The sequence below is a fragment of the Eptesicus fuscus genome, chromosome 17 (genome assembly GCF_027574615.1).
Source record: "Eptesicus fuscus isolate TK198812 chromosome 17, DD_ASM_mEF_20220401, whole genome shotgun sequence".
Classification (NCBI taxonomy): Eukaryota; Metazoa; Chordata; class Mammalia; order Chiroptera; family Vespertilionidae; genus Eptesicus; species Eptesicus fuscus.
In genome coordinates this window covers 59,372,286-59,391,641 of record NC_072489.1, presented here as the reverse complement: position 1 = coordinate 59,391,641, position 19,356 = coordinate 59,372,286, and the positions used below count along the sequence as shown (strand labels likewise).

Genomic DNA, 19,356 nt, shown 5'->3' with positions numbered 1-19,356 from the left:
AGGACAGCGTGGCACGCAGCACGTGGCATTGTACTCGCCTGCCATCGGACAGTGTCCGCAGGACGTCCTTGTGCCAATGGCTCCGCAGGCCGACAGCTGAAGAGGAAGAGGCTGAGGGATGGCTGCCCGCGCCCGCGGCTCATGACCGTGAGGATGGAGACGTTACTCCCCGTCACGTTCTGTGATGCTCCACAGGTAGTTGCAAGTGTTTGACAGACGCAGACTTTATGCCCAAAACATCTGTTCAACATTTCTGCAGCCAAGCCCGGACGACAGGACGCCTCCAAAGAACTTTCTAGTAACTTACGGTTCTTCCTCCGATGGGTGCTGACAAGGACAGCAGACTCCGCCGGCCCGGCGGACACAGCGTGGCGTTTGGGTGCGGTGTTTGCAACGTAGGGCTCCCTTCTGCCTGATGGTTAAGAAGCTGAACCTCGTGACAGCGGGCTGTTTCTGTCTATGGCAAGCATGTCACACTCGTGGCCCGCGGGCCGCACGCCTCGTTCATTTGGCCCGTGTTAGCCTTTGAGTTTGACACGCGTGGTCTATGGGGTTGATTGGCTGGATCTGGTCACTGGTCACATCTGAACATAGTTACGGCCCCACAGGAAGCCCCGTCCGTCTGTCCGCACACGGAATCCCTGTGTGCGATTCCAGGGGAGGAGACGAGGGGGGACTGGCTTAGCTGCAGACGGTGCGGGGGGAGGGCGCAGGGGCTGGGGCGCTTTCTTGAGAATCGCCGCCTCTCCCGGCCTCAGGGAGGTGAGAGGGCGGCAGCCGGGGAGAGCGCTTTCCTGCCTGCTCTCCACAGACGCTCACGGCCGCTGAGCTTCAGGCCACATCTCAGCCCCCGTGGGGCCACGCCTTACCCCTCCTCTCCGACACCCAGGTTCTCCCCAGGGTCCTGACCAGCACCCAGATCCTCCCGCTACCCCGGGCCTTTGATGGGCAGCCTTTCAGCTGTGCCAGGGCCCCGGGAGCCCCCCTTCGGGCCTGCAGGGGCCGGGTACCCGGGGGGCCTCTGGAGCCCTGACCACAGCCTGGCCAGCTGGGGAAAGTCCCGTCCCGTCCACCAGGCGTGGCCGTCCAGGTTCACCAAACTGTGAGGAGCCAGGAGAACGCGGCGACGGGGACACCACGGCGTCCGCATAAATTAATAACTTAGAGTACCTGAGCGCAGCACCGAGCACCGAGCACTGAGCACTGAGCACCGGCCGCGCTTCAGCAGACGGCGTTCTCCGCCTGAAGCCCGGGGCTGGTGCGGGGCTCCCCGGGGCTGGTGCGGGGCTCCCCAGGGCTGGTGCGGGGTCCCCCGGAGCCGAACGGCAGCGCAGACTGTCTCCGCAGGCGGGCAGTGCAGGCTGCTCACTGGGAGGGGGCGGTGTGGGCGGGCCGGGGCGCGGGGGGCGGGCGCCTGGGAGCCGGTCTGGTGGAGAGAGGAGTCGGAGTCGGAGAATGTCGCTTGAGGGTAGGATTTAATCGGCACCAGCGGCGGGTTGGACACCTCCTCGCCGAGTTCCTGGGTGTGTGACTCTGGAAACCCCGTGCGGCTGGCCCGCGCCACAGTACCCGCCCTGCGTGAGCGAGGCCGGGACGGCGCCCTCGTCCTCGGGACGGTGTGCGGTGACCCCGGCTGCGGGACGTCTCTAAGGTGAGTCCCCAGAGGCTCCCCCTGAACCAGGGGGGCCCCACCGCAGCTGGTTTAGCCTCACTCCTCATCGTCCCCTCGCTCACCTGACCCCCCTACTTCTCAGGACCCCGGGCTGGCAGAGCCCCCGAGGGTTGGGGGTGTGTCCAGCCCTCACAACATCCCGTCTCCTGGGGGGACGTGGCCTGTCTTACAGCCGCAGCTCTGGTCTCTGTCTAGTCTCCTGGGTGCCTGGGGCCCTGGCCATGGCGACACGGACACACGGTGACCACGCGCTCACCCGCCTTCTGGGGTTTTCCTGGCTGCACCCCCCCCCCCCCCGCCGCCTGTGGGAGTGCAGGGAGCATGGCCTAGCCCCCACCCCACCCCCGGTCCTGGAAGTCAGGGCCACACAGCACGGCGGGAGAGAGAAGGCACGTCTCACACCAACCTGAGGGGTGCCAGGCGGAGCCCCAACTCCGGGCCCGGGGCGCTGGCGGCGGCATGGGTGAGCCGGGCCGTCTTGCTCAGAGGCACTGCGGGCAGGGGCTTCTGCGGGGCGCTGGGCTTCCGGGTCCCCTGCAACAGACCACAAGTCGGGGTGTGACCCCTGCGCGGTGAGCGGTCAAGGACACCGGCGCCCCTGGAGAGTGGGGCGCGGAGACCGTGTGTCACCAGGAGGCGCAGGTCTTGGCCCCCAAGCACACTCTCCGAGGACCACCTTGCACCTGCAGGGGCGGCAGGGCCGCCCTTGGCTAACCTCGCCCTGGTTTTCTCCAGCGTCGGCGTCCCCCTCAGCATCCCCGGGTCACACACCCAGACAAGCGGCTGCCACGCCTGCGGCCGCGGCCTGGGGCACGGGCGATGCCGTGTGTCTGGGCAGGGCTCCCGGGGGTGTGACGCGCCTGCGTCTTCCCTCCCAGGTTGTCAGGACCAGGAGGAGGAGTTGGCGGGACCCTCTCTAAACACCACGTTGGCCCCCAGTTCACGTGCGGATGCCTTCGCTGACGAGGACGGGCATCATCGCCCCCGGGGCGGTCCCTGCGCCCGAGGCTGGTCCTGGAGTTGGGGAGGCGCTCAGGTTCCCCCCGAATCTCAGCCCAGGCCTCACGCTCGCCGGAAGGTGAGCCAGGAAGGACCAGCCGGCCGGCTCCGGGCCAGGAACCCCGGCAGTCAACGCAGCTCCGCGTCCCACACGGGGCAGCACCCACGGGCGCGGTCCAGTGGGCAGCGTCAGCGTGGGCGTGTGCCCATGACACGGGAGGACGCGGAGGGCTAGCCACTGCGCGGTGCGGCCAGCTTGGTCCCGGGGACGGACGAGGACCGAAAGGTAAAGCAGGCTCCCCGCGTGCCGGACGGAGCGGGAGCGCCACGGGGACCGCATGGCGGACATCTGGTTCATCACGACGCGGAGGTGACCGGGCGGCCATGCGTCTGGGCGGCCTGGGCCCTCCAGGAGGGTTATGGCTGTTCAGTCGTCAATCACTCTCTGATGTGTCCCGGTTTAGGGGCAGGTCACACGGCCACCAGCATGACAGAAGCCCAAACCGCCGAGACCCTGACTGCGAGCTCTGACTGCCAACCTGGGGGTCAGCAGGGCACCCGCCCACTCCCCCCGCCGCGCCCGCGACAGGCTGCGGACGGAGCCAGGGAACCGCTGGTCCGCACAGAGGCCCGGGGACCCCGCCGCTGCCCGCAGGCCTGACGGGGCGGAGGGGCCTGTGGTCAGTGGAGGCTGAGACCCCTCGCGTCTCGGATGCCAGGATGGGGGTGCGGCCCGGAAGCACCTGCCCTGGAGGGGGGCAGGGTCTCCACACCCCGGAGGCACTGCTTTTCCTGCCGCCTCCGCCAAGCCTGGCCACAGGGGTCCCCCGCAAGGCGGGAGGAGTCACCGTGGGCCAGGATGCTCCGCTCAATACATAGTCCTTTAGACCCATTTTCCTTTTAAACAGGAAAAGGACTTCAGAGCCCCATTCCCTCCCTCTCCCCGTCCAGCTCCCGCAGAAAACCCGCGGCCCGCGGCTGGAGACAGAGCTGTCTGTCCTGTCTCTCCCCGTCCCGCCACGTCCCAGCGGGAGCCGCGTGTCTCTGATTTTATAGGTTTGCAAACAGCTTCCTAAACGCAAGTACAGCCCTTCGCCCCGACCGCCAGCAAGAAGAATGCTCAGCTGTTATCACTTCTGCATGAGAAGCGAGAGGCCTGCGTCCTGCGTGTCCGGCGAGACCGCCACAGGGAGGGGCTCTCACAGGAGATGCTGAGGCTCCGCCGTGGTGGCCGGGGCTCTGGCGGGCTCAGGGGCAGCGTAAGCCCCGCCCCTTCTCCCCACGCAGCCCCCTCTGGCCCCGGGGGACCCACACGTGGGGCGAACACCAAGGGCTTTGTCTCTCAGAGAAAAGCCTCAGTTCTCCGTGTTGTTTGTTCAGAAAAAGGGGGCTCGGCAGGTCTGCTCTCTCAGCAGAGCGCGTACGCCTCGCCGCCCGAGGTCCCTGCCCTCTCTCCCCACCTGGAAACAGGAGGAACAGGCATGAAGAGGAGGGACACTGAGCGCCCCAGCAGATACAGGCTGTGCTGCAGGCGCACACACTCTGAATAATTACAGACTCCGATGGGCTAACTCTGAAAAGAAGGAAACATCAACTGAGATATTACAGATGTATGTGCATGCAGTGTTGGCGGCTCCCTGTACATGCGAAAGGGATGCAGTGGCCAGCACTCGGGCGAGGAGAGACCAGGAGGGCTGCCGGCTATGTCCCCCCCTCCCCACCGCAGAACACGGAGGGGGCCCTCCACCCTGATTGGAACGGGAGGGGGGTCAAGCTGATAACAGGATGGTCAGGGGTGACCAGGCAGCCCTGCAGACCGCCCAGCATCTGTGCCAGCCTGGAGCCGGGGAGGGGGCCTGGCATAGTCCCTGAAATCAGGGAAGGCCAGCCCCCCCACCTCAAAGCCCTCTGCCCCGTGTCCCCTGTGAGGTGGCCACCTGGAGCTGGCCCCCAGCACTGGGCAGGCCTCTCCCCTCCCTTAAACACAACCACAGAAAGAAAAAGAAAGGAACCCGGATGCACAAGAAGGCGAGCTAAGAACCCCCCTGAGAACATGTGTGGCCGAGAACACGGAAAGGGAGCTGGCACAAGTCAGGAGGAAGGGGAAGAAGAATAAAACAGGGATGAGAACCAAGACCGGGATAAAACGGCCGGGCGAGGCCACGGGTCCTGCCGGAAAGAGGTCGGGGTGGGCGGTCAAGGACCCACAAGCACAAAAGGGTACAGCACACGCACAAGTGGCATCAGGCCAGGGTCTGAGCGAACAGTAAAGCCGGAGAGAGACTCCGGTTCCACCTGCAGGGTCAGACCCAGGCTGGGCGCTCAGGCCAGCCTCTCAGTGAGGGGAGCCTGAGCTACAGGCGTTTGCTCAGCGGTGAGGCACAGCCTCGTGGAGCCACTGGGCTCCGGATCCAGCACCGTGAGCATCACCGGACCCGACGAGTCACTGCCGAGAAGCAGACACGCCACCAGCTCCTGCTTCCTCCGGGGCAGAGAGGAGTGTGAGCCGTTAATCCCACGCCCAGCCGGCCCTGGGAACATAAAGCACCGGCCGAGTGGCCTTCCCCGGCCTCCTGGGAGGAAGTCCAACCGCCGGGCCGGGCGGGCCAGCCAGGGAAAGAGGGAGAGGTGGCCGGCAGGTGACCGCGAGCCTTGGGTCCTCTCAGCGTGGGCCCTCGGCAAACAGAACCGCGGGAACCAGGCTACGCAACCCAATGCAACTGCGATAAACCAGTCACGTGGGCCGACCCAGCGCCTCTGGAACCGCCAGAACTGGGGGACAAAAGACACTCAAGTGTTTCTTAAAAGCATCTCCGGCCGGCGTACCGGTGAGAGGAGCAGCCAGAGAGGCGGGAGCGGCCGAGCTGCAGGCAGGTCCCAACGAGGGGCACCTGGGCTTGGGTTTCGATACCCTTTTCGGCGCGGGAAGCGGGAGTCCAAGGTCAACCCCGGCCCGGCAATAGGTGACCTTTGCCTTCCCGACCTCTCCCGTGACGCCGGGCGCTGTGAGGCCGGGCCTCAGGCGGGAACGTGCGGAAGTGCACAGCGCTGTCCAGCCCGGAGCCGGCAGGAGGGAGCCCTGGTGCCGGGCGGAGCCAGGCGGGAAAGTAAACCGCAGACGGCAAACGGCCCCGAGGACCGGAAGCTGAAACCACTCCACCTGGCGGCTCCTGAGCCCCGAGCCGTGGGATGGGGCCAGGCGGCTCCCAGTCAGATGCAGGCCTGGTGAGCGCGGTCCTCGCCTCCTCCTCCAACTGCAGGAACGGCATGTTTGGGCTCATGCTTCAGACTTCCCTAAATCCTCTCCAACAAGCCGCACCTGGCCGTGGCGAGCCCGGGACGCTGGCTCCGTGGCCCAGGCCCGGCACTAGGGGCCGCTGGCCTCGGTTGCAGCTTAGCCTCTCCCAGGCACCTCCAGGCCCGGCACCAGCGGCGACCATCTGCGGATCACTGCGGCTCACACCGGGCGCCCTGGGCAGGGCACAGGCAGCAGCTCACCGTGCCTGCACCTCCCAGAGGCCTCAGAACCAGCCCTCCCAGAGGCAGCTTCAGACCCACTAGAGCAGCACCCAGCCGATTCACAAGGGCACCCTAAAACAGAGCCCTCAGCAGGCACCGGAGCCCCGCACAGACACTCCTGCCCGGCGGCTCCTGCATCGGGGTCCAGCCAGTCCTTTCCACTGTGGGGCAGGCAGACAGACCTGAGCAGAGCAGGGACGAGGGCAGGTACAGAAGGTCGCCAGGGGGCGAGCCCTGGGTGCTAGCAAGGGGCAATCCCCTGTAGGTGGGACCTGGCCCCCAGGGTGGCCTTTCCTCCCCTAGCCTATCCCGGACCCCTGACCTTTCCTCCCGAGAGAACTCTAGGCTCAGCTGTAGTTCAGCTCCAGGCCCAGATGGGCCACAAAACCAGCCACGGCGGAGGTCAGGACCAGCTGCCTGGAATAATGACCCCTGCCCCGCCGCCAATCAATCAGCGGGACCCGGACCCTGAGAGGCCACACCTGGAAAGCTGCGGAATGTTCCATTGAGATCTTCCCCTGGGGCCTCCCGACTACCCCCCCTTAAAGCCCTCAGGACCGGGACCCAGTGCCCTCCCTCCCGGAGCAGGTCCATGCCTCTCCTTACCCTCCCACGTTACCATCAGCTTCCTCACCCCCGAGCCCCGAGGGCCTTCCCTACCTCTGTGACTTGTTCCTCAGCCCGTTTCTCCGGGGAATGACTTCCACCTCCGTGATACATACATGTTCTCTTACTGTGAGTCTTGGCTCTCAATTCTCTCCTCGCCAGAAGTCAGGTGCAGGGAGGCTACTGAACCCAGGCCCGGGCTGACCCTATGGGTCAGACACCTGCTGCCGTTCCCACCGCCTGCAGCACTCCCACAGCCACATCAAAATGACAACTCAGAACCACCCGCACCCAGAACCCCCTGCCATCTAGGAGAACCAAGTCCTACCACTCAGGATATAGAGCAGCAGCACATCGAGCCTGGCAGGAGGGGCAGAGGCTCAGGATGGGCGCGCCCCCCCATCCCATGGCAGGTAAAAACCCAGAGGGCTATCTCGGAGGTGGAGGACCCCCTGAGGAACGAGGGGTCCCAGCCCCACACCTGGCCCCTCAGCCCAGGGTTCCAATGCTGAGAAAAGAAGTCCTTATAACTTGGCTGTAAAAACCAGCAGCATTGAGGCTAAGGGAGACAGAGGCTGCTGGAGTCCCAGGCAGTTCCTTTTAAAGGGCCAGCACATAGACTTACTCAGACTCAGTCCCTCTGAGCTCCAGTGCGATGGTAGTAGCTCAAAAGGTGCCAGGAAGATATGAGGAGGAACTGAATGATCTGGATGAGGGTGAGGGTTGGGGGGGAAGGCAGCTTTCTCCCAGACAGAAATGCTGGCCGAGGCCCCTGTTTCTTTGCTGAGCCCTCCCCTCTCAGAGCCGGCAGGGTATCTGAGTCTCCACCAACCTGGCTCACACTGCTCACCCCGCCCTGCAAACTCCCGAGACCCGGCCCCGCAGACACGGCGGCGATGCTGAGGATGACTCAAGTGGTCGTGGAGAAAAGCAGAGTAGGGTTCCCACTCATGTCATGCACGGGGTAAACAGCGGTGGAGCAAGCACTTCAACGTGAAAAGCCGTGAACGTGTAGGAACGGAGACGTTTGCCACGCTGGTGGGCAGGCCTTTCTAACCACGGCATAAGCCACGGCAAGGAGGAGAAGGAAGAGGAGACAGATCTCCGACCTGCGACAGGTGCTCCCGCACAGGAAGGGAAATGCGGACACCGTCCCGTGTCCCACCTAGCGTGTGGGCGAGGAGAAGAGCGTCTCTGAACAGAGACGGGGAGGATGAAGACGGGGGGGCGGGTCTGCCCCACCTGCCAGATCGCTACGGGCACTCCCAGTGGCTCTCGGAGGCGACCACGCGGTCCTCCTGCGGACTGAGCTCCTTCCGCTGAAGACTTTGAAAATCCTCATATCAAAAGGATAAAGCCCGCATTCAAAGCGTGCACACACACGCACACACACACACACACGCGCACACACGTGCACACACACACACTCCCCCCTCCCCCCCCCCCCCCCCACTGCCGCGCCCCTGCTGGCCTCCTGAACTGTCTGCAGCGCAGACAGGCTGGGCCACAGGAGGGGCTGCAGGTTCTCACGGGCGGGCGGGCGGCCCTTCCGGAAGCCACCCCGCCTCAGCGAAGCCCAACCCGGCTGTTTTCCTCGCTTCCTATTGTTCCACTGAAGGAGCTAATCTGGCCGGGACCCCCGCAGCGGGGAGTCCGGTCCTGCTCGCTGATAAGCCTGCGGAGGAAACGCCACTTCCTCGCATTCTCCCGGGAACCGGGGCTTCGGCAATCAGGGCGCCCCGCGCGGCCCGTCCCGCCCCACAGCCCCGAGCACACAGGCCGTGCGGAGTGAGCGGCGCTTCCACGCGGGTTTCTCTGGAAAGAACGCCCCCCCCCCCTCCCAGATTGACAGCAGATAATTGCGTTTCGATCTGCAGCTTCCCAGGCGGCCTCTCCAGATGTAATTTTCTCTGAGCGGAGAAGCCTGCCTGAGCGGTGGCCCAGCGCGTGCTTTCAAAATAAAAAGATGAAAAAAAAAAAAAAAAAAAAGCCAGACCTGGCAAACACTCATCAAAAGAAAACTAATGTAGATACGAAAACATGAAATAAAGCAGCTTTTAGCACAAAAATGACCATGTCGGGATGGTGGTAAAATGGTAACATTTAAGACATCTACAGCACAAAGGCAGAACCTGAAAGGTAAAGTTTTCAGTTCCACTTGACGGGATAAAGTATGGGTACTAGTCGACGGTGATAAATTATGTACAAATACAGTAATCCTGAGCAGCAGTTCTCAACCAGCGGCGATTTCGGTACCAAATATACTAGTAGTGCCGGAGTTAAAGAGGGACATCACGTAATGATTTAGGGCCAGTTCATCGAGGAGAGACAACCCCTAACAGCGTGTATCACAAACTACACAGTTCAAACGTTCATGAGGAAAAGCCACACGGACTAAGAGGGGACACATTCATAGTCGGAAACGTCAACATCCCTTCAGAACCGATAAAACCACTAGACAAAACTTTTTTTGTTTTGTGAATCATTTTGGCAAAACTTTGAAATGTTAATAGCACTAGCAAAGTCACGGTGCGACATTGAGACAGATGGGCTATAATAACGGGATATAAATGAATAGGAAAGTCCTGAGAAATAGTAAATTGATATGTTCAGAAGCTTAAAATGTTTATGCCATGTTTCAACCCAGTATTTTCACTTTTAGGGATCTCTCCTGAGGGAAGAAGGTGGCCCAACACTTACCTGTCTAGACCAGAGGTCGGCAAACTCATCAGCCAAATATCAACAGTACGAATGAAATTTCTTTGAGAGCCGAAAACCGACTTCTAATCGCACTGCACGTGCGCGCCCGCATGTGGTATTTTGTGGAAGAGCCACACTCAAGGGGCCAAAGAGCCGCATGTGGCTCGCGAGCCGCAGTTTGCCGACCACTGGTCTAGACCATCACAGCAGAGCTATTTATAATAGCAAAGGTAGAGCATCCAAATATGCCCACTAATTGTCAAGTACTTAGAAACGTATTCTATCTATAGATGCCATGCGATCGTTAGGATAACGACTCTTAAAAGGATTTTTAATGCCTTGGTAAATGAGAATGATTTTAAGGCAAAAAAGTAGTATATAAAGCAATGTACACATAAAATAACCGAAATCATGTTAAAAATACACGCGTAAGGACAGATATAGACAAAGTGACTGGCATATAAGAGCGATGGTCGCTCTGTGCCTTTCATTGGCTGGTTTCGCTCCCCCCGCCCACCCAGGCTTCCTATCGCGGATGATGTCACGTTCACGGTCAGAACAAACAGAAACTGTTCCTTCCAAACCAGCGTGAGAGGAGAGGACATTCGCCAAGTATCGCACGCAGCGCTGCGTCGGGTCGGGAGAAGCTCAGTAGGTGGCGGGATTTTTGTAAACAATTTTGAAAATGAACAATAGCAACAAGTTCGCCCACAGTTGTTCTCCAAGCGCCCACCTCTGTCTCCCTGCCCAGGCCTCGTGACGAACGGGCGCCTGCCCTTCTCAGAAGTGTCCCGGCTACGACGCTCACTGCATGGCACCCCCCTACCCTGGTGACGGCCACGTCACTAACGTCACGCGTGAGTATCGCACCACTGCTGTCCCCCGGAACCTGCTTCCTGCCACGGGCCACGGGGATAGTTATCCCACCATCCACGCGCCGTACAAAATGACCCACGTAAAAATCACCGGCCGTGTTTGGCCAAACGCCTCATTAACTCACCCTAATGCCTGGGCAGGGCGCGACCACATGATTTCTCGGGGCTTACACGGCCCGCGGGCCGGACGTCCCCACCCCCGCTGCGTGGCCATCACACTTACCCCCGAGGAGCTCAGAGAGGCAACGCCAAGCACAGCACCGTGTCCAAGGTCAGACCCACCAAGCCTCAGAGCCGGGCAGGGTCGCAGTCGCAGCGGAGGGCGTACCTGGGCCTGCCTGAGCGCAGGGGTGGCCGGCAGGGGTCTGGCGGGGACGCTGGGCGTGCGGGGCGCCTGGTGGAGGGGCGGGAGCACGCGCTGCGGGGAAGGGGGCCGGGGCCGGTCCAGGGCCTGGAGGGGCCTGCTGATGGCAACGTTCTGACACTGCGGCGGCCTCTTGGGATGGTCCTGCGGGGTCAGAGCAGCAGCCATGACACACGGGTCTCAAGAGGGTATGTGATTCCCGCCCTGGCCGGGGGCTCAGTGGCAGAGCGTCGGCCCCTGCACCCAGGGTCCCGGGTTTGATTCCCGGTCAAGGGCACACACCTGGGTTGCAGGTTCCATCCCTGGCCCCCGGTCAGGAGCGGGTGTGGGAGGCAACCAATCAATTCTCCTTCTCTCCCCTCCTCTTCCCCTTCCCTCTCCTTCTCCCCCTCCTCTTCCCCCTCCCCCTCCTCCTCCCTTTCCTCCTCCTCCTCCTCCTCCCTTCCTTCCACTCTCTCAAAAAATCAATGGAAAAAATACCCTCGGATGAGGATTAACAAAAAAAGTGTGCGATTCCTCAAGGAAGAAGCAGCGCCTACGAGTCCGCCATCGCCGAGGGGGAGGTGGGTGGAGTAAGGGTAGAAATCAAGGAGGTAGGTGAGAGGGCGTCTGCGATTATTTATTTAGGCTTCAAAATTCTAACGGGAGCACCCCCCGCCCCCCCGCTAGCCTGGAAAGAGGGACCCCCTTCTGGGTGGGTTTTAAAGGGCCGGTTGGTTAACAAACAGGCTCGGTTCACCCGACACAGTGCCGGCAGGAAGGCCCGGGCCAGACCCGAGGGCACGGAAGGAGCCGTGAAAATAGGACAAAGCTCAGCGCCCGAGGCGGCGAGAAGCCAGGACACGTGCTGGGCGGCGGCGTGGAGGCGTCCGGAGGCCGGGGCCGAGGTCAGGGCCCCCCGCCAAGGGCGGCGCTCTGCGCGGTGCGCGGTCTCAGGGACCGATGAAGACAGACGGACAGACGCAGCTCGGGTCTGTGCCTCGGCCCCCTGTCCGTTCCCCTCCCTCTTCTCTTCCTTTCTTCCGACAAACAGCTTTCCCCAGGTACTCCTGACACGTGATTAATTGCATATATTTAAAACGTGCAATTTGGTAAAAATTGACATATGTCCACACTCATGCAACCGTCACAGAAGCGAGATAATGAACACATCCATCACCCGAGAGACTCCCTGCCCCCTCCCCCTCCCGCCTGTAAGCAGGACCCGCTTCCTGTCACTGTGCGTTAGTCCGCGTGTCCCAGACTTGCACACAATGATACCACCAGCCGCTCTGTCTCTCCGGCTTCTGTCCCTCGGCTCACTGTCTCCAGGCCCATCACGCTGTGTCAGCGGTTCCTCCTCCTCACCGCCGAGCCCAAGCCCCGTGTGCACACACCTCAGCTGCTCCCCTGCCCCTGCCCCCAGGGCCTGGAGAGCTTCCGTGGGGCACAGCGAGCCCCCTCCAGCCCCTGGCACCACCTCAGGGGCCTTTGCTGAACTGAGTGCTGGCTCAGCGTTTCACCGGGGACCCCGGCCTCAGAGCCTGTGCCCTCCCCTGCACCGGGGACCCCGGCCTCAGAGCCTGTGCCCTCCCCTGCACCGGGGACCCCGGGCCTCAGAGCCGTGCCCTCCCCTGCACCGGGGACCCCGGCCTCAGAGCCGTGCCCTCCCCTGCACCGGGGACCCCGGGCCTCAGAGCCTGTGCCCTCCCCTGCACCGGGGACCCCAGGCCTCAGAGCCGTGCCCTCCCCTGCACCGGGGACCCCGGCCTCAGAGCCTGTGCCCTCCCCTGCACCGGGGACCCCGGGCCTCAGAGCCGTGCCCTCCCCTGCACCGGGGACCCCGGGCCTCAGAGCCCGCCTCCCTGGGCACCACTCACCGTGGCTGAGCTGGACGGTGCCGGCTTCCTCATCACGCCTTTGCTGAGGGGCGCCAGGGGAGCCTGGCCGGGCTGGCAGCCGCCGGGGGGCCGGGCGGGGCGCACGCACCTGCAACACAGGCACACGGCTCACCAGGGCGCCCTCCTCCGGCCACTCCGCTTCCCCCGCTCACACGGTGTCAGGAACCAAGAGTCGGTCAAAGGATTAACCCTGACCTTCAGTAAGTTACTGAAACTAGGCCCACTTCCTCTTGCCTGAGGACAAAGCATTTCTTCTGTAGCCGCCCTTCAACTGCCACACCCTTTATCTATAGTTACGACTTGAGCCGATTATCTAGGTCAGCCCCCACCCCTCCTAGGCATCCACCCTTCTAGAAATCACATATAAGGAACGCTGTAAAAATAAAGTTTTGAGGCTTGATCAGAAACCCCTTTGTCTTGCCTCCATTCTTTGCGTCCCTTGTCTGTCTCTCATTCTCTTAGGTGCGCCGCCTCGGTACCCCCCGTTAGAAGACCCCGCAGGTCGGGGAAAACACGGCACTCAGACAGGCCCTGATGTTTAAAGTCCGCGTGGGTAAACAGCCAAGGAAACACCATCCACACTCTCACAAGATTAAACCGTAAATACTGATCTCCTCTCCCAGAGCCCCACCGAGCCTGGTGAACCAGTTCCCGCGATCCGGACTCGCGGCTCCGTGACCCTGGGGGACGCGCGGGATAAAGGGCGTTACCCCAACGCGGCCTGAACACCCGATGGGCACATCTTGACCCCTGAGCCTTAGGAAGAGGCCAAGGCCAGGTGGAGACCCCTCGGCGAGACTCCCCGCCGCCTGCCTCTCTCTCCTGAGCGCGGAGCGTGTGCAGGGCACGAGGAGGAGGCAGCGGGCTGGCGGACACGTGAGAAACCCCCACCGTCTGCTCTCCGGAGAGGGCAGCGTGCACGCCCCTGATGGCCGTCTGGGGAGACCCCCTTCTCCCCACCCCGTACCTTAGCTTCTCCAGGGTCTTCTTGTCGGTAAACAGCAGCCGGACCAGCGTCTTCCTTTTGAGATAAACCGCGAGCCCGGCGGCGAGGAGACACAGGACGCTGGCCAGGACGCCGGCGGTGAGGCCTCGGTGACCTGGAACGACACGGCTCACTCAGGGCGCGGAGGCGGCCGTCGGGAGCCAGGGACCCACCGAACCCCACAGTGACGGCCAGGCGGGCCCCGAGGGAAGGAACGGAAGGAGCGCAGCCGAGGGATGCTCAGAGGCCGCGGGCGAGGTTCGGGCTGGCGGTCACTCACTGCTGACCCCGGCGCGGGCCCCGGCGGGAGGGCAGCGGGAGGTGGGGGCCGCAGGGAGCCTGACCCCGGTGCGGGCCCCGGGCGGGAGGGCAGCGGGAGGGGGGCCGCAGGGAGCCTGACCCCGGTGCGGGCCCCGGGCGGGAGGGCAGCGGGAGGGGGGGCCGCAGGGAGCCTGACCCCGGCACGGGCCCCGGCGGGAGGGCAGCGGGAGGTGGGGGCCGCAGGGAGCCGTCGCTGAAGCCCCTCGGAGCTCCCGGGGTCCCGGACTGAACCCTCTCCAGCCCCCTTCACCCACGGGCCACACGGGCCACGGGCCCTGCCTCCTCTCTCTCGTCAGGGAGGAGCTGGTCTGGCTTCATGTTCGTGTTTGTTCAGAACAAGCCTCCTCGTGCCCGAGCGTCACGTCAGAAGAGAGAGGAAACAGGGAGGGAGACCGCACCGCCGACTGCGATGCCCACGGTGCGTTTTGTGACATCAGGGACGCGGGGTCCAGCGCAGGGCAAACCCTTTCTCTGGGAGGAGGCGGTTCATGGTCTCCATGGAAACGCCCCCCTGTGATCTGACCCATGTGGTTAGTGCAGTGACACAGAGACCCCCAGGCGGACCCGGTGCCCGGGTCGGAGCAGCTTTAGCTGCATTTCAGCGGCACTGAGCTCCCTGGGAGCACGGGTCTCCGCACAGCCACTGGGCTGCTCCTGGCGACAGTGAGGGGGCTTCACACAGTAGGTGGGAGGGGCTTCACACAGTAGGTGTGAGGGGGCTTCACACAGTAGGTGCGAGGGGGGTTCCCACAGTAGGTGTGAGGGGGGTTCCCACAGTAGGTGTGAGGGGGGTTCCCACAGTAGGTGTGAGGGGGGTTCCCACAGTAGGTGCGAGGGGGCTTCACACAGTAGGTGTGAGGAGGGCTTCACACAGTAGGTGCGAGGGGGCTTCACACAGTAGGTGTGAGGGGGCTTCACACAGTAGGTGTGAGGGGGCTTCACACAGTAGGTGTGAGGGGGGATTCACACAGTAGGTGCGAGGGGGGTTCCCACAGTAGGTGTGAGGGGGGCTTCACACAGTAGGTGTGAGGAGGGCTTCACACAGTAGGTGTGAGGGGGGTTTCACACAGTAGGTGTGAGGGGGGTTCCCACAGTAGGTGTGAGGGGGGCTTCACACAGTAGGTGTGAGGGGGCTTCACACAGTAGGTGCGAGGGGGGTTCACACAGTAGGTGCGAGGGGGCTTCACACAGTAGGTGCGAGGGGGCTTCACACAGTAGGTGTGAGGAGGGCTTCACACAGTAGGTGTGAGGGGGGTTCACACAGTAGGTGCGAGGGGGCTTCACACAGTAGGTGCGAGGGGGCTTCACACAGTAGGTGTGAGGGGCTTCACACAGTAGGTGCGAGGGGGCTTCACACAGTAGGTGCGAGGGGGCTTCACACAGTAGGTGTGAGGGGCTTCACACAGTAGGTGCGAGGGGGCTTCACACAGTAGGTGCGAGGGGGCTTCACACAGTAGGTGCGAGGGGGCTTCACACAGTAGGTGCGAGGGGGCTTCACACAGTAGGTGCGAGGGGGCTCACACAGTAGGTGCGAGGGGGCTTCACACAGTAGGTGCGAGGGGGCTTCACACAGTAGGTGCGAGGGGGTTTCACACAGTAGGTGCGAGGGGGGTTCACACAGTAGGTGCGAGGGGGTTTCACACAGTAGGTGTGAGGGGGGTTTCACACAGTAGGTGTGAGGGGGGTTTCACACAGTAGGTGTGAGGGGGCTTCACACAGTAGGTGTGAGGGGGGTTCACACAGTAGGTGTGAGGGGGGTTCACACAGTAGGTGTGAGGGGGGCTTCACACAGTAGGTGTGAGGGGCTTCACACAGTAGGTGTGAGGGGCTTCACACAGTAGGTGTGAGGGGGCTTCACACAGTAGGTGTGAGGGGCTTCACACAGTAGGTGTGAGGGGGGTTTCACACAGTAGGTGTGAGGGGCTTCACACAGTAGGTGTGAGGGGCTTCACACAGTAGGTGTGAGGGGGGTTTCACACAGTAGGTGTGAGGGGCTTCACACAGTAGGTGTGAGGGGGGTTCACACAGTAGGTGTGAGGGGGGTTCACACAGTAGGTGTGAGGGGCTTCACACAGTAGGTGTGAGGGGCTTCACACAGTAGGTGTGAGGGGCTTCACACAGTAGTTGTGAGGGGGGTTCACACAGTAGGTGTGAGGGGCTTCACACAGTAGGTGTGAGGGGGCTTCACACAGTAGGTGGTGGAGGTGACTTGTCACCCAGGCTGACGCTCTGCCTCGGCCGGGTGCTCACTGGCTGCGGCCCAGAGGCAGGGCTCCCACAACGGGGGAGGGGGACCCCTCGCCCCCTCGCCTCCTCGCTGCCTCTGGACTTCGTCTCGGCCGACACGTCCTATCAGGCCCGTCTGGGCCCGAGGCCGCCATCAGCAGCGGCCGCTGACTCACTGTCAGTGTCCCTGGAGCCTTCGCTCTGGCCGCCCGGCCAGACCGTCCTCCTTGGCCGACGCGAGCGGCCACCGCCGGGCTCCGGGCCAGCCCCGCTGTCTGTCCGCGAAGCTGATTGCAGAGGGAGCAGCGGAGCTGAATCATCGTGTTCATCCCCAAACCCTCCCCTGAGCCGCAGACGACCATCTGCCAGGCCGACATTTACGGCCCCACGCTGCACTGGGCGCCCCAGGCTGCCTGTCCCCACGCATCGGCTGCTCAAGGCACACGCCGGGGACGGCACGGCGACGGCCCCCTCTCGTCGCCTCCTCCCTTGCCCATCCCGAGCCCTGAGTCCTGTGGACCCTGCCCTGTCCGTCCATCCGTCCGTCCACTGCCACCCCCACCCAGTGCGCTGTGCCACGCTGTGCTGGCTCCGCGCCGCTGCGGACCCACGAGCCTGGGGTCCGGGGCTGGCCTTCGCGAGTCCTTCGATGGAGCCCAACGTTCAGACCCCCTGGCCGTCCGCTGGAGGGTGACCTCGGCTAAGAAAAGCGGCGCCCCCCCCACCCCCCAAAGCAGCGCGAGGGGCCCCGGAAGGACCCGGAGGACCTTGGAGAATTTGGGAACAGAGCGGGGCCTTGGGCCGTGTCAGGCCCACGCGGGGCCCCCACTGGGGTTCCTGCTCCCGGGGGTCTACACCTGCACCCACGCCGACGGCTGGCGAGCCCGTCTTCCTGGGAAAGACCCCCCCCCCGCCCCGCTCCCCTTGCCCCTCTCCCCTGGGCGCGCCGTCCCCTCCCACCTGCTTGCCGGACGGGGCCGCTGTCCGTGCTGCCTCCAAAGCCGGGCCTGTCGCAGAAGGGGGGCGCCCAGTGGGCCTCGCAGTGGCAGTTCTTCCTGTTGTTGCACACCTGCCGGGGCCGCCGGGGGGGGGGGGGGGAGCAGAGTTAGGGTGCACCGTCCCTGGGGCAGAGGTTGGTCCCTGAGCCCTCACTGGGCGCCACGGCCAAGCAAAGCCTGAGGTCAGAGCCCCTCAGCCCCCATAGGGCCAGATCAGCGAATGCCACCGAGAGGACCAGCCGCGGCCCAGCTCCCCCTCGGGGGCCGGGCCCGCGGCTGCACGTGGCCATGACCCGCCGGTCAGCGCTGTCAGAGGACCATGGAGGCGGTCTGGGCTCCTCCTCTGCCTCCCACGGCTTCTCAGGCTCCCAGGCCCTTTTCTTTTTCGATTAAACATGTTTTTATGGATTTCAGAGAGAGGAAGGGAGAGGGAGAGAGGGAAACATCGCTGAGAAACATCGACCGGCGGCCTCCTGCACGGCCCCTGTGGGGGACTGAGCCCGCAACCCGGGCACTGCCCATCGACAGCTGCACCCCCAGGGGCGGTGGCACTGCCATCCCCTGTGGTCACAGCTCAACAGTAATCCAGGCAAACCCCATCCTTCTTGATAGAATCACTGGCGAGTGTCTGCAGGTTTTAAAAACAGGATTCGGAGCATGATTCCTGCAGAAAAGGTTTCAGAAAAACAAACGAAGCCCTGGCACATGGGGACGAATACTGGAAACGAAGTCCCTCGGGAGAAATAAATCACATTTTAAACAATCAGCGTCCCCTTCTCCCCTGAGGACTCTCTGGACCAAAATAACAGGCTGTTCCGCCGAAACCCGCCGCGTGGGGCTTGGGAACGCGTGGCGATTCTGTCTCCTCTGTCTGAATTCCTTTCTTAGGGGTCTCAGCTCAGACACGCATTCTCCGTCTTGGTGGTTAAAGGAACGGCTGTTGGAAATGTTGTGAAACTCTTCAGGAAGGATGGTTAGGGGTACGACTACTTTAAGATGACAAAGTCCTTTTTGTAAAAAAAAAAAAAAAATCACAGAATGTTCATTTGAAAGTGAATGACGGCTCCATCGGATTTTTTGTAAAATAAGAATCCCATTTTTACAAAAAGGTCAAAGAAAATGGATGTCTTTAGAAGAAAGCATTGAGAAGACACTGCTATGTTTTTAAGAAGTTATGGGCAGCCCGGCCGGTGATTGAGCATTGACCTATGAACCAGGAGGTCACGGTTCCATTCCCAGTCAGGGCACATGCCCGGGTTGCAGGCCCGATCCCCAGGAGGGGGTGTGCAGGAGGCAGCTGATCAATGATTCTCTCTGATCATGGATGTTTCTCTCTCTCTCTCCCTCTCCCTTCCTCTCTGAAATCAATAGAAATATATTTTATAAAAAGTTACGGATTGCAAACACCTTTGCAAATGAATGAGTTGGTGCTAAGCGTGGATGGCGGGCTGGGAAGGGGCACCCGTCGACTCACCCCTCTGCCGTGGCACTGCCTGGCACACTCGTGGACACCAAACACGCTGATGTTCTGACACCGGCGATTGAGGCAAATCTGAGGAGGAAACAGAGCGGGCGTCTCAGTCCTCCCGCCAGCCCACGCCACGCCGGTCTGGGGTGAACAACTGGAAAGCAAGGGGACCTTTGGGGAAGCCCATCTTGCCGTGAACATGGGTGCGTGTTTCACGTGACACAGACACGGGTCCTCGTGCCCGTGGTCTCCACACTCAGCACAGGCCAGGGCTCAGATCCATGGGGACACCTGCGTGCCTTCACACGTCGATGGCATTTTATGTGGTTTCGGCCAGTCCCGAAAGGGTGCTAACCGATTTCCTCGTGGCTTTGTTAGTGCTTGCCGTCACACCCGCATGCTGGGCATTTACTTTTTCTCCATTAAAAGACACCAGAGGGGGAGAAACGGGCGAGTTCCTGCCCGCGGGCCCGTGTGGACTCAGAGGCCAGAATACAGGGTCCGGATCTTTTAAGGGAGAGAGCGAAAACGGGCGCTTTCCCAACAAGCTGACTGACAGGCGCTATCGCCGATGCCAGAAAGCACGCCCGACGTGCTCAGCGGGGGACCAGGCGGCCGGGCCCTCCTGCTTCCCGGGCCTGGGCGGGGCAGCCTTCGCTGAGGGACACGGGGCTGGTCCAAAGAGCTCTGCTTCATTTCAAAGGCGCGGAACACCCTCCAGACGCACGGGGTCAGGCCCGCGG

General features: G+C 62.5%; 1 protein-coding gene across 1 annotated transcript in view; it reads right to left on the bottom strand.

The window, feature by feature from the left end:
* Positions 1-1,365: 1,365 nt before the first annotated feature.
* The window catches only part of ADAM12 (ADAM metallopeptidase domain 12), a 176,534-nt gene continuing 158,543 nt past the window's right edge, over positions 1,366-19,356 (bottom strand). Inside the window, 7 exon segments of the mRNA XM_054728809.1 lie at positions 1,366-1,426; positions 2,079-2,206; positions 10,700-10,879; positions 12,595-12,703; positions 13,583-13,715; positions 17,108-17,216; positions 18,620-18,697. Coding sequence (XP_054584784.1) covers positions 1,366-1,426; positions 2,079-2,206; positions 10,700-10,879; positions 12,595-12,703; positions 13,583-13,715; positions 17,108-17,216; positions 18,620-18,697 — 798 coding nt within the window.